Source organism: Polypterus senegalus, chromosome 8, assembly GCF_016835505.1.
Source record: "Polypterus senegalus isolate Bchr_013 chromosome 8, ASM1683550v1, whole genome shotgun sequence".
Taxonomy (NCBI): domain Eukaryota; kingdom Metazoa; phylum Chordata; class Cladistia; order Polypteriformes; family Polypteridae; genus Polypterus; species Polypterus senegalus.
The window spans coordinates 59,251,089-59,276,044 of record NC_053161.1 but is presented as its reverse complement, the minus strand read 5'-3'; the positions used below and the strand labels follow the sequence as shown (position 1 = coordinate 59,276,044).

At 38.2% G+C, this 24,956-nt stretch overlaps 1 protein-coding gene across 2 annotated transcripts in view; it reads left to right on the top strand.

Annotated features, from left to right (window-relative positions):
- The window catches only part of aass (aminoadipate-semialdehyde synthase), a 109,814-nt gene that overhangs the window by 31,514 nt on the left and 53,344 nt on the right, over nucleotides 1-24,956 (top strand). For both annotated transcript variants that reach the window (XM_039761125.1, XM_039761126.1), the window contains 7 exons: nucleotides 6,900-6,978; nucleotides 7,408-7,535; nucleotides 14,207-14,355; nucleotides 15,054-15,176; nucleotides 15,263-15,374; nucleotides 17,477-17,539; nucleotides 17,615-17,682. In XM_039761125.1, the coding sequence (XP_039617059.1) occupies nucleotides 6,900-6,978; nucleotides 7,408-7,535; nucleotides 14,207-14,355; nucleotides 15,054-15,176; nucleotides 15,263-15,374; nucleotides 17,477-17,539; nucleotides 17,615-17,682 (722 nt within the window). The remainder of the gene's footprint in view (nucleotides 1-6,899; nucleotides 6,979-7,407; nucleotides 7,536-14,206; nucleotides 14,356-15,053; nucleotides 15,177-15,262; nucleotides 15,375-17,476; nucleotides 17,540-17,614; nucleotides 17,683-24,956) is intronic.

The window sequence follows — 24,956 nt, the reverse complement described above, 5'->3', positions numbered from 1 at the left end:
TCTTGAAGCTCATCGAGAGAATGCCAAGAGTGTGCAAAGCAGTAATCAGAGCAAAGGGTGGCTATTTTGAAGAAACTAGAATATAAAACATGTTTTCAGTTATTTCACCTTTTTTTGTTAAGTACATAACTCCACATGTGTTCATTCATAGTTTTGATGCCTTCAGTGAGAATCTACTAATGTAAATGGTCATGAAAATAAAGAAAACACATTGAATGAGGAGGTGTGTCCAAACTATATATATATATAATATATAATATATATATATATATATATATATATATAATATATATATATATATATATATATATATATATATATATATATATATATATGTGTGTGTGTGTGTTGTGGACTTGGACCCGGACACACACAGACGGACATCATAAGTTCCACCACCCACCGTTTATTTACACTATTTACAAGTCCATATACGTGCACCACAAACCCCAGTGCCTCTTGCATCACTCCCCCAATGTCCAGGCCTCACAGTCTTTGTGCCTTCCTGGCCGCCTCCAGCTCCGTCTCTCTTCCACCCGACTTCCACCTTCGACTGAAGGGAGGCGGCCCCTTAAACAGGAACCCGGATGGGCTCCAGCTGCTTCCCGGCACTCCTCCGTAGACATGCCCCAGTGTGGCGGAAGTGCCGGCTACGCACCCGGAAGGCGTCCAGGTGTCCCCTGTCGTCTTCCCCCCAGCACTTCCTGGTGTGGCGGAAGTGCTGGGCTCCAGGGATATTCAGGCACAGGGGCGCAGCCTGGTGGTGGCCACGGGTCCCTACAGGACTGGGCTTCCAAGCCCTTTACCCGCAGCCCCCAATACAACCAGGGCGGACGCCCCCTCGTGGTCTGGAGGAGGCACAAGCCCTCCTCTGGTCCTCCTGGGCGTCCCGGCCGGATCCCACAATGTGTAGAGATTTTATATATATATATGTGTATGTGTATGTGTGTATATATATACAGTAATCCCTCGCTATATCGCGCTTTGACTTTCGCGGTTTCACTCTATCGCGGATTTTAAATGTAAGCATATCTAAATATATATCATGGATTTTTCGCTGGTTCGCCACTTTCTGTGGACAATGGGTCTTTTAATTTAGGTTACATGCTTCCTCAGTTTGATTGCCCAGTTGATTTCATACAAGGGATGCTATTGGCGGTTGGCTTAAAAGCTACCCAATCAGAGCATGTATTACATATTAACTAAAACTCCTCAGTGCTATAAGATATGCTTCTCGCGCGGTGCTTGTTTGCTTCTCTCTATCTTTCTCACTCTCTCTGCCTGACGGAGGGGGTGTGAGCAGAGGGGCTGTTTGCACAGAGGACACGGACGCTCTTCTACAAAATGCCGCTTTATCGCGGTGCTTCTGTATACTTAAAAGCATGTATTGATTTTTTGATTGTTTGCTTTTCTTTGCGCGCTCTCTGACATTTTCTGCTCCTTACTGCGCTCCTTTAAAGATAAGATATATTTGCTTTCTTTTAATTGTGAGAAAGAACTGTCATCTCTGTCTTGTAATGGAGCACAGTTTAAACGTTTGACTAAAGGGTGTTATTTCATGTCTAGAGGGCTCTAATAATGTTAACAGTGTGGGAGAGTTTATAAGGGCTTAAAATATATAAAAATAACCATACAAACATATGGTTTCTACTTCGCGGATTTTCACCTATCGCTGGGGTCTGGAACGCAAACCCCGATCAAGGAGGGCTTACTGTATATATATATATATATATATATGTGTATGTGTATATATGTATGTATATATATATATGTATATATATGTATGTATATATGTATGTATATATATATATGTATATATATGTATGTATATATGTATGTATGTATATACAAGTATATATTTGTATGTATGTATATATGTATGTATGTATATACATGTATATATATGTATGTATATATGTATGTATGTACGGGGATGTGAGGAATACATTCAGAGTGTGGAGAAACTCTAGAGATAGCGTGTGTATTAACTTGTGGATTTTTCTGTGAGTATTTAGTGGCAGAGTGACAAAGTTGCTTCCACAAGACCGCGTTAGCTGTGGAGCTCAGCTCGGAGCATATTCATTTCCTACCTTGTCAATTGTGTAATGCGTTTTTTGATCAGTTTTAGTTAATATGTAATACATGCTCTGATTGGGTAGCTTCTAAGCCATCCGCCAATAGCGTCCCTTGTATGAAATCAACTGGGCAAACAAACTGAGGAAGCATGTACCATAAATTAAAAGCCCCATTGTCCGCAGAAATCCGCGACCTAGCGAAAAATCTGTGATATATATTTAGATATGCTTACATTTAAAATCCGTGATAGAGTGAAGCCGCGAAAGTCGAAGCGCGATATAGCGAGGGATTACTGTAATCTGTCTACGTGCAGTTACACATGAGCACAGTACTGACTATCATTTGGTGATACTGATACTGAGAAAAGCTAGAACCATTATGTCTTTGGAACATTTTTTATCGAATAGTACCAAAAAGTATCAGTTCAGTTGACTTTCCAAGTTCAGGCTCGATCATATCCTCTGTTGCTCATTGATGCTCCATGGGTCATTAGTGAAAGCCGTGCTCCCTTAAATGTATAAAGGAGTCTGAGCAGGACAAGGAGGATGAAAAGAGAAAGGGAGAGAAAATCAATAGGGAAGGTTAATGAAGAAAAGGAGTAAAGATCAGAAGTGTGAGTCAGTGCAATGGACAAGATGCAAAGTGATTGGGAGAAGGCCTAATCGCTCTGAGTAAGTAGATAGCAGGAGCGGTTGAAGGGCTTTGAGGGTTGCCCTGTACACACCTATAGATGGCGATGGGATGATGGAGCTCGACTTTTGGCATCCCAGTGAATGACTGACTGAGATCCCTGGAATAAAACTCATTTGTTTCAGCCCACAGGAGGCGAGACAGAGAGGCACTGGGACTCAAGGCAGAAAGGAAAGAAAAACATCCCAGTTTTAACCGTGTTTTAACCTTGATTTTAACCCTGGTTTGGATTATTTCGTTATTTATGGATTAATTTGACGCCCTCAAAGAGGGCTGAATTTTATAATGAACTTGCACTGCACTTTGTTTCTTGGACACTGGTTTGAATAAACTGCACAAAGCACTTTTGATGTATCCACATTGTTTGTTTTTATATGTTCTCATTTTCCTAGCCATCACAGGGATAACTATAGATGTCTAGGTTCAAGAAGAGGCCAAGGCTGTGGGCATCCTGGGCATCACAGTGGCATCTTGTGTAGGGGATTGCCGCACTGTAGATGGTTAATTTGTTATGGAAATCGCAAAAACTCCTCTGACTGTTCATTGAAATAGATAGTTTTTTCTACATACAGTGGATTCAGAAAGTATTTGGACCTCTTTCTGCATACTTTATTGTGTTGTAGATTTAATTTATATGGATAAATTTGCAATTTTTGCCCATCAATCTATACTTAATAACCCTGTTGACAAAGTATAAGTGTGGTTTGCAGAAAGGTTTACATATTTCCTAGAAATAAAGAACTGAAATTTGTCATTTAATACAGTGGAACCTCGGTTCACGAACGTCTCGGTACACATACAACTCTGTTTACGACTAAAAAGTTCACCAAACTTTTGCCTCGGTTCACGACCACACACTTGGTATACGAACAAGCCAGTTTCCTTTTCGGCTTGTGCGTGCCGATGATTTCCGCACGTGTTGCATTGTTCTCGGTCAGACGTGTGTGTTTTCGCTGTGAACGCTTTGTGCTCTATTTCATTTCCCTTCCGGTTCGTACGCGCCGATAACTGTATTTAAGCATGTGTTCAGCCAGTCCCTGTTCATTGTTCTCAGTCAGACGTGCGTGCTTTACATGTGAACTCTTTTTGTGCGCTACAGTATTCCGTGTGCTTTTGCAGTTAACCATTGCTTCTAAGCAAGTGAAGAGTGGTGAGAAGAAAGTTTTGAAGAAAATTGAAATCGAAGTAAAGAAAGAAATTATTGAAAAGTATGAGCGTGGCTTTCATGTTACTGATCTTGCTACCGAGTACAAGGAGTCAAAATCTATGATTTTGACTTTTCTAAAGCAGAAAGAATCTGCTGATGTTGCAAAAGGAGTTACAGCGTTAAACAGGCAGAGACCTCAAGTGCTGGAAGAGGTGGAAAAACTGTTGCTAGTGTGGCTGAACGAGAAGCAGCTTGCAGAAGATAGCGTAAGCAAAGCGATGTTATGCGAGAAAGCCAGGAAGATTAATGGCGATTTGCTACAAAACTATCCTTCTACGAGTGGTGAAAGTAAGGAATTTAAAGCCAGTTGAGGATGGTTTGAAAAGTTTTTTGCAAGAGAAATGACATTCATAGTGTGGTAAGGTATGGAGAGGCTGCTAATTCTGACACTGAAGCTGCGAAAGAACTCGTGTAAAATATCACAAAATTAGTGGAGGACGAAGGCTACATCCCACAACAAGTCTTCAACTGTGACGTGACTGGATTGTTCTGGAAGAAGATGCCGAAAAGGACCTACATTACCCAGGAAGAGAAGGCTATGCCCGACCATAAACCAGTGAGGGACAGGTTAACCGTTTTGCTGTGTACTAAACTCGTTTACCAATTTGAGAACCCGCGTGCTTTCAAGCAGCACAATGTAAACAAAGCCAGACTGCCTGTGATGTGGAGGGCAAACATGAAGGGTTGGGTCACAAGGACCTTGTTTTTGGAATGGCTGCACAAGGCTTTCGTTCCCACAGTGTTTACAGCGATAGGGTCGTAAGGCTATTAGCGTGAACTCCTGCAATGTTGATTTCTTGGTTGCTTATGGTTGGTTTTTAAATAAAGTTCAGATTTGTTCAAATGCAATGTTAGTTTTCTCTGTTGTTCAAGGTTTTCTCAGTGTTATTCAATGTTTTTACATTTAGTTTACTATTACGATGTGCATTCTATGGTCTAATTAACTATATTTGTGCTTAAAAATCTTTAAAAAAAATATATATATATTTACATACAGTTTGTACGGTCTGGAACGGATTAATTGTATTTATATACAATCCTATGGGGGGAAATTGCTTCGGTTCACAACCAAATCGGTTTACGACCAGAGTTTTGGAACGAATTATGGTCGTGAACTGACGTTCCACTGTATAAGTATTCAGATCCATTGCTGTGGCAATCCAGCTTGTGATCAGGTGCATCCTTTTTGCTTTAATTATCCTTGAGATGTATCTAGAACTTGACCGGAGTCCACACCACGAGGAGAACTTACCCAATCACTTTTGCATTTACGTTTGCATGAACACATTTTTGACAGCCAGTTTTCTTGATTGCCTATATGTTTTCTTTTTAAAAAAGGGCTATGCTTCTATATCATTTTGTCCTTTGCTGTTTTGCTTAAATAATTAAAAAAAATATATGTATTTTTTTGGGCGGCACGGTGGTGCAGTGGTAGCACTGCTGCCTCGCAGTTAGGAGACCTGGGTTCGCTTCCCGGGTCCTCCCTGCGTGGAGTTTGCATGTTCTCCCCGTGTCTGCGTGGGTTTCCTCCGGGTGCTCCGGTTTCCTCCCACAGTCCAAAGACATGCAGGTTAGGTGGAATGGCGGTTCTAAATTGGTCCTAGTGTGTGCTTGGTGCGTGTGTGTGTGTGTGTGTGTCCTGCGGTGGGTTACACCCTGCCTGGAATTGGTTCCTGCCTTGTGCCCTGTGTTGGCTGGGGTTGGCTCCAGCAGACCCCCGTGACCCTGTGTTCGGATTTAGCGGGTTGGAAAATGGATGGATGGATAATCTTTATTTTTTTTATAACCACTTCTTTAGAGGAATTTCAGGATAATAACTTTTCAGGGACCTTTGATTCAGTTTTATTTTTGTATTAAATTAAATATATTTAAATCTACCATATTTATCCCTGTCTATTCACTAATTAGGATTCTGTCTAGCATCTTCACTAATCTCTACTATTCAAACCAGATGCCTTTTTATGTTTTTTTTCTTTATGGAAAGATACATCTAGGTGAAACAGCTAGCTAGCAGTCAATAAAACAGAACCTCAGACACGGTGGAAAGTACATGGAGCTAGCTTTCCATGTTTCAGCAAACTTTCAAAAATGTGCTTTCAGCATTAGTGTCATTATAACAGCAAGCTAGAGATCATTCCTCAGGCTAAGCAGTACTGATAAATTAATAGCAGTAGTATTTCCACATCTACAGTGTTGAGATTTATCTATCTGCTATAGTATGTCTGTCTTCCTGTGTCTATTTATTATTGCTATTTTTGTCTTCTCGATCCATCTGTGGTAGTTTACTTTTATTGACCTGTACACTGGCTCAGAATTTCATGTTCTGGGGGAGACAGCTTTCTAATTCGGATTAATTTAGTAGAGTATTCTTCTCTTTTTTTTGAAATGCTAAATAAAAAACAAATGTTAACTTATTCATAGAGAGTATCTCTTTGTTTTTTGTCAGTCTTTTTTTTTAAATAGTACATTGCAAAGGGATTTTTATTTGTAGTGATTAAGTAAAAAATCATTTGAATCTTAAAAAGTCTCTTTACCCTTTTCCAAAACATGATGCATTAGTATAGTAATATTGTTATCTCCATTCTCCATGAAAGCATTACATTCAAAATTTTTCTCAGCCATTGTTAAAAACATGACATAAGTAATAGATAAAAACAAGTATTGTTTTTGGATGGAGTATTCCTTTATGATTAGATGTTGTTATAAATGATTTATCTCTAGGTTAAGTTATTAATTCAATTTTTAGTTCCAGTCTAATTTATGTTGTTATTTAAATTATAAACAGTAAATTGGGCAGCTAATGGTAGAAACACATTTCTATTTTGACATACAATATTCAGAACATTTACAAAATATGTGCATATTTTTCTATTAGAAGAATAATGTGTATAGAATGTTGTAACAAAGAAATCTTATTTTATTTTAGGGAGCTCAAGAAATTTTTAATGAACTTCCCTGTGAGTTTGTAGAACCTGATGAACTTCAAGAGGTTTCTAAATCTGGAGGTAAACACTTGAACCACTTAAAATTGCATTCTGGATCATTGTTGATTATTTATTATCATTCCATAGTACATTTGCATTGATTGCAGTCAAAATGTTCATACGATATTCAGAAAATAAAATACAGAAGAGAAGTGTCAGTTCTTTTAAAAATCATTAAATATGCTGGATGTATTATCCTGGAAAATCCCTTTGGACTTGATGGAGGTTGTTGAGTGAATAAGGAATCCCTGGGATACCCATTAACTTTCCTGTTTAAAATTAATGAGTATTGCCTGCTCCTGAGGTGCTGTTTACATTTGATTACAAATAAGAGATTCATTAATTTGCTCGATTTTAATTATGAATGTTTTCTGAAGTGCAGGGCAATATTCTAGAGAATAAGATATAAGTGCTCTACTACTTATTGTATGTACTTATGCTTTATTTTAGATTTAAATAAAGTGTATGGAACTGTCTTAAGTCGTCATCATCATCTTGTAAGGAAAAGCGACGGAAAATATGTTCCATTGGAATATGAAAGGCATCCTGAACTTTATACATCTCGCTTTCATACTGATGTAAGATATTTTCTTTTTAAAGAGTTCTGTGGTATGTGTCATAATGATGTTTTCTGTTTTTCTGCAAAACTTAAAAACAGTATGTTCACGATTAAAAAGAAATTGCAGAAACACATTTATTGTATCATTTATCTTTAAAAGTAGTAGTATTTGTTGCTGGGATGTACTTGAAAATATATTTTGCTAACCATAGGAGATGTCAGTAAAAATGATGTAGCATGTTTTGTAACTACCCACTTATTTCATTGTTCATTAGTTTCCCTGCTTTGAAGAATCAGACTTTGTCATAGGAAAAAGTATAGATTCTTCAGGGTTTTTTTCCACTTCCTTTAAATATTATATACTTGTTTTATAGTTATAATATATTTAATTTGTAATAACAGACATTTAAACTTAAGTGTAAAGTTTTTGATATGATCCAGAGAATGAAAACTCTTTACCTTGTCTTTTATCAGGTTGTCAAAGTCAACCTAATTTACTTAATATGGAGATAATTTAAAAAGAATGCAAACAAGGCATTTTAAATTTAAGGAAAATATAATGGGCAACCTAGTTTCTCATTTAATAATAAATATTCAGAAAATATGCTATAATGATAGTAAAGCAATGAGAAATTAAATTGTATTTGTATTAGAGTTTCTAATCCATTCATTCATTCATCCATATTCCTAACCCAAACCCACATGGACAGGGTACCGGTACATCACAGGGTGAACAAAAACACTAGGGCCAATTTTGCAATGCCAGTTTACCTAACCTGCATTTCTTTGGGCTGTGGAAGAATATTGTTTCTTCTAGATGAAACCTAAGCAGACATAGGAAGAAAAATGCAAACTCCATGCAGAGAACGCCTGGGATGCAAACTCTATTCTCCTCGCTATGAGGCAACAGTGCTACCACTTTGCAGCCATGCAAGAAATAAGTGAAATAATAAAGTTTCATGTGTTTATTATTTTCCTAAATAGATACCAGAAATATCTGGATGAATTTAAAAAACTTTGTTAGTCATACATATACTAGCTGCCTGTGGTCTTTGGGACAAAAAATAACCCGAAGACTCCCTAGCAGTTTTTCTATATTGGTGAAAGTGCAGAGGCATCAGCTATAGTGCATCCGGAAAGTATTCACAGCGCATCACTTTTTCCAGATTTTGTTATGTTACAACCTTATTCCAAAATGGATTAAATTCATTTTTTTCCTCAGAATTATACACACAACACCCCATAATAACAATGTGAAAAAAGTTTACTTGAGGTTTTTGCAAATTTATTAAAAATAAAAAAACTGAGAAATCACATGTACATAAGTATTCACAGCCTTTGCTCAATACTTTGTCGATGCACCTTTGGCAGCAATTACAGCCTCGGGTCTTTTTGAATATGATGCCACAAGCTTGGCACAGTTTCACCTATTCCTCTTTGCAGCACCTCTCAAGCTCCATCAGGTTGGATGGGAAGCGTCAGTGCATGGCCATTTTAAGATCTCTCCAGAGATGTTCAATCGGATTCAAGCCTGGGTTCTGGCTGGGCCACTCAAGGACATTCACAGAGTTGTCCTGAAGCCTCTCCTTTGATATCTTGGCTGTGTGCTTAGGGTCGTTGTCCTGCTGAAAGATGAACTGTTGCCCCAGTCTGAGGTCAAGAGCACTCTGGAGCAGGTTTTCATCCAGGATGTCTCTGTACATTGCTGCAGTCATCTTTCCCTTTATCCTGACTAGTCTTCCAGTTCCTGCTGCTGAAAAACATCCCCACAGCATGATAATGCCATCACCATGCTTCACTGTAGGGATGGTATTGGCCTGGTGATGAGCATTGCCTGGTTTCCTCCAAACGTGACACCTGGCATTCACACCAAAGAGTTCAATCTTTGACTCATCAGACCAGAGAATTTTGTTTCTCATGGTCTGAGAGTCCTTCAGATGCCTTTTGGCAAACTTCAGGTGGGCTGCCATGTGCCTTTTACTAAGGAGTGGCTTCCGTCTAGCCACTCTACCATATAGGCCTGATTGGTGGATTGCTGCAGAGATGGTTGTCCTTCTGGAAGGTTCTCCTCTCTCCACAGAGGACCTCTGGAGCTCTGACAGAGTGACCATCAGGTTCTTGTTCATCTCCCTGACTAAGGCCCTTCCCCCCCGATCGCTCAGTTTAGATGGCCGGCCAGCTCTACGAAGAGTCCTGGTGGTTTTGAACTTCTTCCACTTACGGATGATGGAAGCCACTGTGCTCATTGGAACCTTCAAAGCAGCAGAAATTTTTCTGTAACCTTCCCCAGATTTGTGCCTCGAGACAATCCTGTGTCAGGGGTCTACAGACAATTCCTTTGACTTCATGCTTGCTTTGTGCTCTGACATGAACTGTCAACCGTGGGACCTTATATAGACAGGTGTGTGCCTTTCCAAATCATGTCTAATCAACTGAATTTACCACAGGTGGACTCCAGTTACGCTGCAGAAACATCTCAAGGATGATCAGGGGAAACAGGATGCACCTGAGCTCAATTTTGAGCTTCATGGCAAAGGCTGTGAATACTTATGTACATGTGCTTTCTCAATTTTTTTATTTTTTAATAAATTTGCAGAAATCTCGAGTAAACTTTTTTCACTTTGTCATTGTGGGGTGTTGTGTGTAGAAATTTGAGGAAAAAATTAATTTAATCCATTTTGGAATAAGGCTGTAACATAACAAAATGTGGAAAAAGTGATGCGCTGTGAATACTTTCCTGATGCACTGTACATATATAGTGGAAGCCGGCCCGGACACAGACAGGCGGACACATTCTTGTCACCCATAACACGTTTTATTACCATTCCTATTATTTACAAGTGCAGCACACAACCCCAAAGTCCCCAAAAGTCCAGGCCACCAAATCAATGCCTTCTTCCTGTTCAGGCCGCCCTCTTGCATCCTCCAGAGACCTTGTCCTCTTCCACTCGACTCTAGTTATACTATGAAGGGAGGCGGCTCCCTTTTATAATCACCCGGATGTGCTCCAGGTGCTTCCCGGCAATCCTCCACTGGCACTACCCAGTGTGATGGAAGTGCCGCCTTGATCCCTGGATGCACTCCGAGTGTCCCTGCTCCCCTTCCCCCCCAGCACTTCTGGGTGTGGCAGAAGTGCTGAGGTCCAGGGCTCTACAGGCATTGGGGTGCCCCCTGGCGGTGACCACGTGCTCCTACAGTGTTGGTCCCAATAGGCATCAGGGTGGTCGCCCCCATGTGGTCTGAGAATGGCGTGAACCCTCCTCCAGTCCTCCTGGCTGTCCCGGGCGGGTCGCCCCCCCAGCTATCTCCAACATTGCCCCTCTGCCAGCGAGATTGCCTCCCTTTCCGCACCCTGGGGCCTCCTACTTCGGCACCCCCATCCGAGGTTTCCATGCCCATTTTTTCGGTGCAGCTCGCTTCTCCATACCCTCAGCCAACTTTGGGGTTCCCCTCTGGCTCTGCAGAGGGTAGCCATCAACCAGACGTGAGCTTCCTGCCTCACATCCTCCCTTATCGGAGGAACCAGCATTCTTCCCTCGATTCCTCCCTTTCCTCTGGGACACCATGACGGTTTGGGTCTGTGCATGGGAAACGCACAGATCCTGTCCCGTCTGCATTCCTATAGAGTGACGCGAGGCTGCTAGGACCCGGGGCACTCATCAGCCCCCGTCCTGCCAGCCCTCTCGGTCTTTCCCCCCTCACTCACCACGTGTGCAGCAACCACCGCAGCGTCTATTGTCAGAGAACCCTCTGCTTGGTTCTGATCATTTACATCACGGGCCTTTTCGGTGGGCTCTCCTTTATGCTTTACGGGGTCAGTTCTACTCAATGTCCCCGCCGTACCGTTCCAGCCAAAGGATCCAGCGTCGTGTCGTCCTGTCGAAGCACGCAGCGACCGTAGTGACACACCCGCCTTCCCCTCCAGCTTCTGCAACTCTGTACAGAGAGCACATAGCACCTGTGAATCAAATAAATAAAGGGAAATCACACAGGAATAGTAGCACTGCTTTGATGCTGGGTGCCTCCAGTTTGCAAAACTGAGCCGAAAATAGTGCATATACCAGGGATTTCCCTGACGTGAAAATGTGCATGGCTTTACACCAAGTTTAGTTTTTATATATCGTGATATGATCTTGGAAATTTCACAGTTTATACAGCCTCAGGTGTTTATGAACGGCTTCCACAAGTTATCAATAATATTTCAATGATTGTCTTGTGTCACAGTCTTTTAATGCTTTATGAGCCTATTTCTAAAAATTAATTTGTCTAAATGGGAGCGAGTTGTTGCAGTTGTTTTGTAAACTGTCAGCAAAAATGATGCCTGCCATACCATACTTTGTAAACTGGCAATTACATCTTCTAATGGTTATGTTATCCTTAATTATTTAGCACTTCATAGTGTTTACCTTGTTACTTGTGTTAATGAACCTTATGTTTTACTTAGCTCTGTACATAAAACTATTTTTATTTACCAGTTTCCTTTGCTGTGGCATGCACTATTTCCTTTAAACAATATATAACATTTGGGCATATTTGATTAAGCAAGGATTTTGTAAAGAAGACTAAGTGTAACATTTAAAGAACCACAGTAAGTTCATTAGCAACTACATTATACAGTTAGGTCCATAAATATTTGGACAGAGACAACTTTTTTCTAATTTTGGTTCTGTACATTACCACAATGAATTTTAAATGAAACTCAGATGCAGTTGAAGTGCAGACTTGCAGCTTTAATTCAGTGCGTTGAACAAAAAGATTGCATAAAAATTTGAGGCAACTAAAGCATTTTTTAACACAATCCCTTTATTTCAGAGGCTCAAAAGTAATTGGACAAATTAAATAACTGGAAATAAAATGTTCATTTCTAATACTTGGTTGAAAACCCTTTACTGGCAATGACAGCCTGAAGTCTTGAGCTCATGGAAATCACCAGATGCTGGGTTTCCTCCTTTTTAATTCTCTGCCAGGCCTTTACTGCAGCGGCTTTCAGTTGCTGTTTGTTTGTGGGCCTTTCTGTCTAAAGTTTAGTCTTCAACAAGTGAAATGCTTGCTCAATTGGGTTAAGATCAGGTGAATGAGTTGGCCATTCAAGAATTTTCCACTTCTTTGCTTTAATAAACTCCTGGGTTGCTTTGGCTGTATGTTTTGGGTCATTGTCCATCTGTATCATGAAACGCCGCCCAATCAATTTGACTGCAGTTAGCTGGATTTGAGCAGACAGTATGTCTCTGAACACCTCAGAATTCATTCGACTGCTTCTATCCTGTGTCACATCATCAATAAACACTAGTATCCCAGTGCCTCTGGCAGCCATGCACGCCCAAGCCATCACACTGCCTCCACCGTGTTTTACAGATGACGTGGTATGCTTTGGATAATGAGCTGTTCCACGCCTTCTCCATACTTTTTCTTGTCATTATTCTGGTAGAAGTTGATGTTGGTTTCATCTGTCCAAGTAATGTTTTTTCCAGAACTGTGCTGGCTTTTTTAGATGTTCTTTTGCAAAGTCCAATCTAGCCTTTCTATTCTTGAGGCTTATGAGTGGCTTGCACCTTGCAGTGCACCCTCTATATTTACTTTCATGCAGTCTTCTATTTATGGTAGACTTGGATATCAATACGCCTACCCCCTGGAGAGTGTTGTTCACTTGGTTGGCTGTTGTGAAGGGGTTTCTCTTCACCATGGAAATGATTGTGCGATCATCCACCACTGTTGTCTTCCGTGGACATCCAGGTCTTTTTGCATTGCTGAGTTCACCAGTGCTTGCTTTCTTTCTCAGGATGTACCAAACTGTAGATTTTGCCACTCGTAATACTGTAGCAATTTCTCGGATGGGTTTTTTCTATTTTCGCAGCTTAAGGATGGCTTCTTTCACCTACATGGAGAGCTCCTTTGACCACATGTTGTCTGTTCACAGCAAAATCTTCCACATGCAAGCACCACACCTCAAATCAACTCCAGGCCTTTTATCTGCTTAATTGATAATGACATAATGACTGACTTGCCCACACCTGCCCATGAAATAGCCCTTGAGTCAATTGTCCATTTACTTTTGAGCCCCTGAAATGAAGGGATTGTGTTAATAAAATGCTTTGGTTGCCTCACATTTTTATGCAATCCTTTTGTTCAACCCACTGAATTAAAGCTGAAAGTCCACATTTCAACTGCATCTGAGTTGTTTCATTTAAAATTCATTGTGGTAATGTACAGAACCAAAATTAGAAAAAAGTTGTGTCTGTCCAAATATATATGGACCTAACTGTATATACAGTACTTATAATATGCAATGTTTTATTATTGTTTATAGATGTTTGTAATAAAAACAACAGAAGTCTAGCTCCTATTTGCCCATGTTGTTTTTTCTTGTGGCAGAATTTATTTTACAGTCCTGTGACGATGCGCAAATCAAATTTAAGCTTTGTTTAATATTTGAATACACCTTTACATGAATTGTAGGATATTACAGTTTTCATCATGTAAATGAGTGCTATAAATGATTTTGCTTTTTTATGTTTATTCCAAATTATAATTTAAATTCTCTGCCATTCCAAGACAAATGTGAAGGAGAAAAAAGTAAAATTTGTCATTGATGATCAGAAGGTATGATTACTTGATCAGAAATCATTAAGAGGCTGACTTTTTTCAAATTTAAGAATTATAAAAATGCCTGTATGATATGGATTCCTCTAGATTGCACCCTACACAACCTGCTTGGTTAATGGAATTTACTGGGACCCTTACACCCCTCGTTTGCTAAATCGAAGAGATGCTCAAAGGCTGCTGAATCCAGTTATTCCCTCTGAAAAATCTACTGAAGGATGCCCAGAATTACCTCATAGGTATGCCTGAAATACTTACTGTGTAGTTTTCAGTTATATATTTTTTGGATTATTCAATACATTTATCCATTTTATTTTTACCTGAATAAGATTGTTTTGCATTTTTGTACTTCTTTTTTAATCCTTTTGTCAATTTAAGTTTTTGCTGTGAATTCCTAAATTAAAAACTATGTAGACTTTAGCTAAAGAATATTACAAAATCACTTCTGTCAACATGTGTACAGTTAACTTAAAAAATTAATAACCGGGTAAGATGTATTTTAAGAATAAAATTCATAGTTTGCATTTGCTTATGTTTTTGCTAACTGAAAAACCTCTGTACACATTGTCAAGTACAAGTATACATGTGAAGTTTAAAAGAGTAAAACAGTTTTTATACTTTTATAATTTAAGAGCCGACATTTTATATTATGTAAATTATAATACCAGCACTTGCATTCCATTCTGATTCCCTGATTGATACTTTAAAGTTATTATGAGAAAGCGACCTTAAATAAATGATAGTTTTTTAAGATATTGTGTAGCAAAATGGTATGTGTTTCTGTTGGGTTCTCTGTCAGACAGATACTAAAAAAAAATTGCATACTTTTTCTAATTTAATAATTTTTTTAATGGAATATTAAAAGAAAAAATCACAAATAGTATAATATATTTTAGTACGTAGAGTGATTTGTTTTTTCTTTTTTTTTCTTTTGTAGATTTTTAGCTATTTGTGACATTTCTGCTGATACCGGTGGCTCAATAGAATTCATGACAGAGTGCACAACAATCGATAAGCCTTTCTGCATGTATGACGCTGATCAGCATATTGATCATGACAGGTTAAACTAACACTACATTCAGTTTTAAAATATGTGTGTCTGAATTGGCAAAGGTGAAACAATCCTATGCTTTATTTTCTGTACAGAATGGAAGGCACAGGTATTTTGATGTGTTCAATTGATAATTTGCCTGCTCAGCTTCCAGTAGAAGCCACTGAGTATTTTGGAGATCGTCTTTTTCCTTATATTTGGGAAATGGTAAGGGTAGTATCCTTTTAACATTGTTGAAATGGGTGTTTTCCTGTGCCATAATAGAATCATTTGATGTTTGCAAGAGGTTTTTCTGAAGAGTGATCCTTCACTCAGACGTGTCAGACGTGGACAAGTTTGTTTGTACCCCTCCGGGAAAAAAACGAAGAACCCACAATTGTTTCTAAAATTGGCATCTATAATTGTTTATACCATGTTTAACAAAAATCAGACTTTGCTTTAGAGTTTTAATTCAACAGAATATTTGAAATAACTCAAATGAAAATGGCCTATCCAAAAATGGTAGGACTCTTAAACTAATATTTTGTTGCACAACCTTTAGAGGCAAGCAATTCTTATACATCTCAATGAGATTTCTGCACTGTCAACAGGTAGTTTGGCCCACTCTTCTTGAGCAAGCTGCTTCAGCTGTACCAGGTTTGAAGGGAGCCATCTCCAGATGGCATGATTTTTTTTTTCCATAGATGTTCAATAGAATTCAAATTGGGGCTCATAGAAGTCTACTTTAGAATAGTCCTATGTTTTGTTCTTAGCAATTCTTGGAAGCTTTTAGCTGTGTATTTTGGGACATTATCCTGTTGGAGGATCCATGACCTGTGGTTAAGATGGAGCTTTCCGAACACAGGACAGTATGTTTTGTTCCAAAATGCCCTGATGGTCTTGAGATGTCATTGTTCTCTGCACAGACTCAAAGCACCCTATGGCAGATGTAGCAAAGCTGCTTCCAAACATTACTGAGCTTTCTCCTCCATGTTTCACGGTAGGTATGATGTTCTTTTCTTTTAAAAGCTTAATTTTTTCTTCTGTGAAAATAGAGGTGATGTGACTTGGCAAAAAACTTAAGTTTCGTCTCGTCTTTCCAAAGGAGATTCTCTCAGAAGCATTGTGGTTTGTCAATATGCATTTTAGCAAATTTCAGATTATATTTTTACATTTTTCTTTAAACAATGCCTGTCACTCAAAAAGTGATGGATGGTGTGAACTTTGACCTTGAAGTTCATCTTGTATCTCTTTGGAAGTTGAATTCCATACTCACTATCTTTCTGCCCATTCTGGGGTCCATTTTCCTCTTGTGAACATTCCAAGGAGGTTGACAACAGTCCCATGGACCTTAAGTGTCTCAGTAATATTTGAAACTGTTGTCACAGGAGCATCAGGCTGCTTGGAGATGGTCTTTAGCCTCTGCTTTTAACATGCTTGTCTATAATTTTCCTTCTGATCTCCTCAGACAACTCTTCCGTTTGCTTTCTCTGGTCCATGTTTAGTGTATAACACATGATGATACTAAACAGCAGAGTGACTACTTTTCTCCATTTAAATAAGCAGAATGACCAACAATTGCAGACGTGTGATACTAATTAGAGAGAATAGTTGGTTTAAAAAAATAATCTATTCCAGTTATTTATGACCTTTTCTGGTGGTACCAACAAATGTGTGCAGGCCATTTTAGAATATCTTTGTAGAATAAGTAATACTTGCTCTTTTCACACTTGCTTTGCTTTACTTGTGACATATCAAAGGCATGCAAGTATGAATGGGACAACTGCTTTTCATTTAATTAGTTTTCAGGAGGAATACAGCACACTTTCAATGAGCTGTAAGGGTGCCAACAAATTTGTTCATGTCTGTAGCAACAGATCCAGCTCTTGAGTTGTATTTAAAATGTGTCAATTGATGATAAGGTTTTTTTGAAAAATTCACGTAACACAGCCCTTTCTATGAAAGATAATTTTTAAAATACTATACTGTTACTAGGTGCTAAGCATGAAAGTCTAAAATCTTAAGTACCCTGTGCTATAAGAATTATTTTAGTCTGAGGTCAAAGAACTCTTGTGTAACTGGTTAATGCAAAACAAAACTTGGTAATGTTTACAATTCTGCACTTTAACTTGGTTAAGCTTACAAATCTGTTTTAAAGAATTTTGCACTTAACACCATGAACTACTTGTACTTGCTTTCAGGTATGTAGTTTTTGATTTAGTGAGAAGTGCATTTTCATGTCGCTGCTGTTTGTGAAATGCTTTGTTTAATTCAATATTTGTTCCCCCCAATATATTTTTGTGTAAATGTACTCTTTTCCTGTTCTGTAGCTTTCATCAGATGCAAGAATTCCTCTAGAAAAGCAAGTGCATTTTTCCCCTCAAGTGCAAGATGTAAGTATTGTTTGTTTATTTCTTGTTAAAATGAAGTATTGGTTTTGTATGATTTTTTTTGTGTTTGTGTTATAGGCTGTGATTGCATCTAATGGTTGTTTGACTCCCAAATTTGAGTATATTCAGAAACTCAGAGAAAGCAGGTAAAATGTTCCACTTTGAAAATTCACTTTCTTTTATATGTAATTGTTTAATTTGCTGGTTCTGCTGTTTTACTGTAGAAAAGTGTGTGGTTAGTAATTACTGTTGTTTGCAAATGTTTTATTTATGAGTACTTTCATGCAAATATGTTGTCTAAAATGTATCAAAATTGAGGGCCTTGTGTTAAACACACAAATTAAGGAATGTCCTATAAATTATAGAATTTAAAATTTTCTTGTATTGTTAATAAAGCTGAATAGGCAATAGTTTTCTTTATGAGTAAAAAAGCATCTTTCTCAAGATATTAAAAAATTTCAAACAATGCATATGATTTCTAAGGATTGGCATATTGGCAGAGTAGTTAGTGTTGCTACGTCACAAGTCCACTGACCTGGGTGTGAATTCAGAACATGGTCATTATTAGGCTGAGGCTGAGAGAATGTGCTGACGTTAACTTTGCAAATGAGAGAGGTTGCTGAGAGCTTTTGGTTTTTCTGTGGTGTGAGAGTTAATTAAAAAAAAAAAACGTACTCCTATAAAGTTGGGTTTTGGTTGCCACTGAGGAACCGTGTGGGGATTTTTAAAGCTTTTTTTTTTTTTTGGACCAAACAGGAGCAAAAATTGCCGAGGTATGCTTGGAAAAGTTACTTGTACTTGTACGTGTTCTTGTTCTTGCTATCTGTATTTGAACTAGCATCGAGGAGGCAGGGTAAAAGGCAGTAACTAATAATGGCATCTGTAAGTAAATAACCACGTCTACCAATAAATAGTTAATAAGTAACTGAAACTGTGATTAATTAGTTTAAAAGTAACACATTAAAAATGGCTTGCCTTAATACTAGAAGTATCAAAAATAAGACAAACGATTTGGAGCTGCAGGTAGTTATAATTATTAATAATTATGATATTATAGCAATAATGTATACCTTGCTAAATATTTTAGATGGGAGAGATACATTTTTTAGGAAGGATAGATAGAACAGAAAGCAGGTGGAGTTCCTCTTTATGTGAAAGAGAATTTAAATGCAAGTTCTCTTCAGTTGAACGATGAACCCTATCTTAGTGAGGACATTTCGCTTCGCCGCCTGGAAAGCATTAGGGAAAGGAAAGAGGCTTTATTTTAGGAGTGTGTTATAGACCACCCAATGCAGACAGTAATTTCAGCACACCTTTTTTTTTAGTAATCTTAAAAAGGCAAGTTTACAGGGGGATGTAATAGTCATTGGATACTTTTAACTACATACAACTATTTACTGGGAGAACCTTGCAAATCGAGGAGCACAAGACTTTTTAGAAGTAATCAGTGACTACTTTATAACACAGTGTGTTAAAGCACCAACATGGGGTGAAGCTTGTCTGGATTTAGTATTTTGTAATAATCAAGATAGAATTGAAGGTGTAGAGGTGATTGAACCACTAGGGTCAAGTATCCATAATTATAATACGGTTCTCAGTGTTTTGTAAGAGTGGGGATGCAAAGACTAAAATTGTTAAGTTTAACTTTGGTAGGGCAAAAGATGCAGCAAAATCTAAGGAGGATAGACTGGGATAGGCTTTTAAGTGTGGAGACAGTCAAGGGGCAGTGGAACAGGTTTTAAAATTGCATGTAATGGAGGACAAGTACATACCTGAATTTGAAATTAATAGGAAATTAAAAAAAACTCCACAGTGAGTTAATAAAGAGTTTAAAAAAGAAGCATCAAAGGAAAAACTTCTTTATAAGGCCTAAGACTAATAACTTCAAAGTGAATCGTGAAGTGCATCAGAAATAGTAAAGGGAAATTAAAAAATACAGACTGTGAAACAGCAGATGCTTTAATCTTACATTTTTCTGTGGTACCTCCCAGCGGTAAATGAGACTACTAAGGATGTGTTGAAAGATTTGGAAATTGTAGAGGGAGAAGTACTGCTCAGATTAAATCGGCTGAAATCAAACAAATCACCAGGCCCAGGTAATATTTACCCTTTTAAGGAGGTTAGCCAGTGCATATATATACCCTTGACAGATATTTTAGAAAGTCACTGCGCACTGGGGAGATTCTGAAGGACTGGAAAATGACAAATACAAGCAACTATAGGTCAATAAGCTTAACATGCATCACAGGAAAATGATTGGAATGAATTGTTAAGGTTAAGATTGAGGAGCAAGTATAGGAGCTTTTCTGAACAGTCAGCATGGGTTCAGAAGAGGGAGGTCATGTTTTATTAACATGCTGGAATTCTATGGAAGCAACAAAAAGATACGATCAAAATGGAGCATGTGATATTTATCTTGACTTTCAGAAAGCATTTGATAAAGTGCTAGATGAGAGGTTGGACATCAAACTAAAAGAAGTGAGAGTTCAGGGTGATGTTTTTAGCTGGGCGCAGAATTTGGCTCAGACACAGGAAGCAGATGATGATGATGGTGTGAGGAACCTTATCAGAATTGGCTGATGTTAAGAGTGGTTTTCCATAGGGGTCAGTGTTAGGGCTGCTGCTCTTTTTAATATATATATAAATGATTTAGATAGGAATGTAAGTAACAAGCTGGTTAAGTTTGCAGATGATACCAAGATAGGTGGATTGGCAGATAATTTGGAATCCGTTAAGTCATTACAGAATGACTTGGACAGCATACAGGCTTGAGCAGATTTGTGGCAGATGAAATTTAATGTCGGTAAATGTAAAAAGTTTTACACAAAGGAATTAATGATGTTAGGTTTGAATACACAATGGGAGGTGTGAAAATCAAGAGTACCACTTATGAAAAGGATTTAGGAGTCATAGTGGACTCTATGCTACCAGCTTTCTGACAATGTTCAGGAGCCATTAAGAAGACAAACATACTCTTTGGTTATATAGCACAATTGGTAGAGTACAAGTGCAAGGAGTATATGCTCAAGCTTAATAATGCACTGGTCAGACCTCATGTGAAGTACTTGTGGTGTGAAATATTGCATATAAATTGATATATATTTTCTATGCCTTTATTGGTAACTTGTAACACTAATGCCTATCATTGATAAGAACAGCAATGGTTAGATGGTTAAGAACCCCTCCCCCCGCTTTTAAGAGCCAGTCCTTTGTAATTTTATGACAGGGTTGGGGGAAGTGCCTAAAACAAGTTTGGACTCTCAGTCAACCCCCACAGGAAAGCCAGACTGCCTAGCTGGCAAGTTTTACCTTAACAAATGGTTTTGGGGGCAGGTCTGAGGGTTTTCTGTCCTCTCCATTGGTCTGAAGTATGGCTGTTTGGAACTGTCTTGTATCAAAAGCTTTTAAGTACCACAACACCCTATTGGCTGTAGGGGTTGGACAGAAAACCTATAAATTTGCTTGCTTTACCTCGCTCTCTCTCTCTTACCAAAATTATGAAAGACCATCTCACACACCATGAACTGTAAAAGACAACACAATGAAGAGCACTGCTCCACAGCCAGATTGAGACAGGCATGCAGCCTGTTCTGAAGAAAGCTGACCACAAGTGATGCCTTAACTAGAGACATTTTAAGTAACTAACCAGTTTGTGTGCCCCCTGAAACTACACATCACCATTTATCAGGTTGTATGGTTGCCAATATTCAAATGTACTTTGCATATTGTTATTATTTATGAATATTGTCAATAATACATTATTTAAAGTGTAACTTAACTGCTGCTTGTCTTTTACTACACCTAATTGCCTGAGGTTATAAATGTAGAAGGGAAAGTAGGGAGAAGTTGTATAGTACAATACCTTATAAACGGTGGTAAGTCTGAGATTTGAGGCATTCTGACAAAGGCTACATATTAATAATATAAAAGGGGAAAGTAGAGCAATATATTACTCTACCAAGAAAAAACAGTACTGTGTACAGTTTTGGACTCCGGGCTACAAAAAGGACATGGCAGCACTAGAAAAGGTCCAGAGAAGAGTGACTATGCTCATTCTAGGGCAAAAGGGGATAAATTATGAAAAAAGATTAAAAGAGCTAAGCCTTTTCAATTTAAGTAAAAGAAGATTAAGAGGAGACATGATTGAAGTGTTTAAAATTATGAAGGAAATTAGTACAGTGGATCTACGATTTTATTTTAAAATGAGTTCATCAAGAACACAGGGACACATTTGGAAGCTTGTTAAGGATACATTTCACACAAACATTAGGAGATTTTTCTTTACATAGAGAACCAAAAACACTTGGAATAAGCTACCAAGTAACAGTGAGACTTTAGTGACTTTCAAAACTAGACTTGATGTTTTTTATTTATTTATTTATTTATTTATTTTGAAGAATTAAGTGGATAGGACTGGCAAGCTTTGTCCAGATTGTTCTAATGTTCTGATATTCGTGTGGATTTGTACATTCGCTCAGTGTCTGTTTAGGCTTTTGTCTTGGTTTTTCACAATGTCCCTGCATCCCCAGGTGAGAATAACTGATGATACCTAATTGGTTCTGTATTAATGTACTGTAGGTGTTGTGTGAGTGTTCCCCATAGTGGATTTGCAACATGTCCACAGTTATTTTCTCCTTTAAGTCCATTGATGCTGAATTTGGCTCTGGCCCCGAACAACCCTGATTTATATTAAGTATGCCTAAGAATGTCATGTTACATTTCTCAGTTGTTTAGATTGTTTCACTATGTTATGGGATGCGGTTTGTGTCACACAATAAAGAACCTGAACAAAACCAGAGATGAACTCTAAGGAAAGGTAAAAATTGTTTTTACAGTATGGCGGCATTTAGCTTGACTTTAATATTAAAACATTAGTTTTATGTTTTCAACCAGCATTTGTTAAACAAACATCAGTTATTATATTTTACTTGGTGGAATACACAGTTTTCTATAGTATAAGGCATTCCTCTTGTTGAAAACCTTCACCTCTGGTTTTTCTGGTAGTCCACTGGCATCATCAGAATCATGTGTCAGATTCATATTTATTCGTTTACTTATTCAGTTTCCCAACTCACCTATTCCAGTACAGGTTCAGTTATCAGTTAGGAGACCCACAAAATTAACTGAATTTTTTTTTTTTTAAACAACTATTAGGCTTTGCCCCTGCTCGCTTCACTCGCCAACTCCCGTTTTTGTTTTTCCGGATACACACTTTTAAGATTTTGTTTTTTCTTTGAATTGTTGCTATTTCATTAGTTTCACTTTTATTTCAGAACTTCTGTAAAAACAATATTTGGAATCTTTCGAATCCCAGCGCGCTGAATCTTTTAATGAGGTCAGTGAGACATGTATTTAATGACTTTGTACCATAATTCAGGTTATATAAAGGAGCTCACCAAAGTCAACCCTGCAGATCAGAGTGGTGAAGTAGGTTGCTGCATCAAAGGCTCACCTAGCTGATTGCTGATTAATATTAATTTGCTAATGTTCTGACCGAGAAAATCTATAGGAACGAGTAATATATAAATATATATATATATTTTTATATATATATATATATTTATATATATATATATATTTTTTTCAACTTCTGAGCAAACAAATGCTAAATGTACAGAGAAAGAGTATGAAAACTATGAATGCTCAAGTCAAGTGTATTCACTGCACGTTATCGTGTACTGCGCCGTTACTGGTTTAACTATAGTAATAATCAATCCTTACAGTTTGTTTAAAAGTATGGGATTTGGGCATTCTGTTAACACTAGAATTACCAAAGCCTACAAAAAAAACTCGTAAATCCAGCCCACCCTACATCCCTTTGCACCTCTCTATCAGTGTCTTTTGTCTTGTAAATGTGTCGATAAGCCCAAGCAGCAAGCAGCCTGCTATATCACAAAGCAACCCCCCACTGCCACACAACGGGCAAGAAGTTTTCCCAGTTCAAGCCTTGATTATTTGGGAATGAGCTATCTAGAGTTGTATAGGGGAAATAATTTCATGTGTGTTCCATGTCTACAACAATCTATGTAAACACATCGTTAAAACAGAAACGTTTTTCATGTTTTAGTAATAAATGACAAAATGTAGACAGTTCATGTTCAGTTCATTTTTGTGATGACAAGTAATAATACCATCCTATGCAGCTGGCATAGCGCGCCTCTGTGATGTTTTTTAAAATATCTGATCGCTCATCTAATTTACATTGAACAGCTCCTGTGGCTAAAGACCCAAAGTTGGACAGAATTTGCAAAGGATCAGATAGGGCACAATTCCCCAAAGTCTGCTTTTGTAAAGCCTGCGCCAGTTGAGCACACAGCTCCAAGAGGATAGCTCTTGGAAAGCTAAATTGACTTAGAAGCCAGTCATCATCTCTAAATATGCGCATTCTTCAAATTCTTCCATTTGCGATGTCTTCTAACAAAGCTAAAGCAGCTGTGGTAGTTGGAATAGTTTGGCCATTCCTTGCAACATTATATTGTTACAGAATTATTACAATCAAGTGAATTAAATTTGGAAACTATAGCCAATTAATTTTGGTGTACAGTGGAACCTAGGGTCACGACTGTAATTCATTCCAAAACTCTCGTCGCAACTCAATTTGGTCATGACCCAAAGTAATTTCCCCCATAGGATTGTATGTAAATATAATTAATCTGTTCCAGAGTGTACAAGCTGTATGTAAATGTATATATTTTTTTAAAGATTTTAAGCACAAAATTAGTTAATTATACTATAGAATGCACAATGTAATAGCAAAATAAATGTAAAAACATTGAATAACACTGAGAAAACCTTGAACAAAGAAAACTAACCTTGCAGTCTCTTTAAAACAAGCCTGGTGCATTCTTTAATTGCCTTCTCAGCCTAACTGCATTCTCGTGCTCTCTTGCTCTCTCTCGCTCTCTCGTGCTCGCTTTCTCGCTGCACAGGGAATGCACAGGGAGAGACTGAACACGTGCAGAAATCATCGGCGCATACGTACCGGAAGGGTAACTGGCTTGTTCGTCACCCGAGTGTGTGATCGTGAAAAGATGCAAAAGTTTGGTGAACTTTTTGGCCGTAACCTGATTTGTACATGGTCCGAGGCGTTTGTGACCCGAGGTTCCACTGTATTTGTTAAATTCCACTACACTGATGTGAATTTGGGGATAAAAGGGAGACCACAGAGAAAGAGTAGCACTGCTTTGACACTGGGTGCTATGATTTGCAAAACAAAGCAGAAACTTGTGTACACATGGTCTGAGGCTGCCGTGAAAATGTGCATAGCCTTACGCCAAGTTTTGTTTTTATACATTCTCAAAGTGAGCATGTAAATGGATGTACGCAGCATTTTTGGGCTTACACATTGTTTATGCTAGGCCCTTTGACCTAATTACTAGTCTGGTTTTGACTGTTATACCCTCTTCTAGTGGGCATTCTT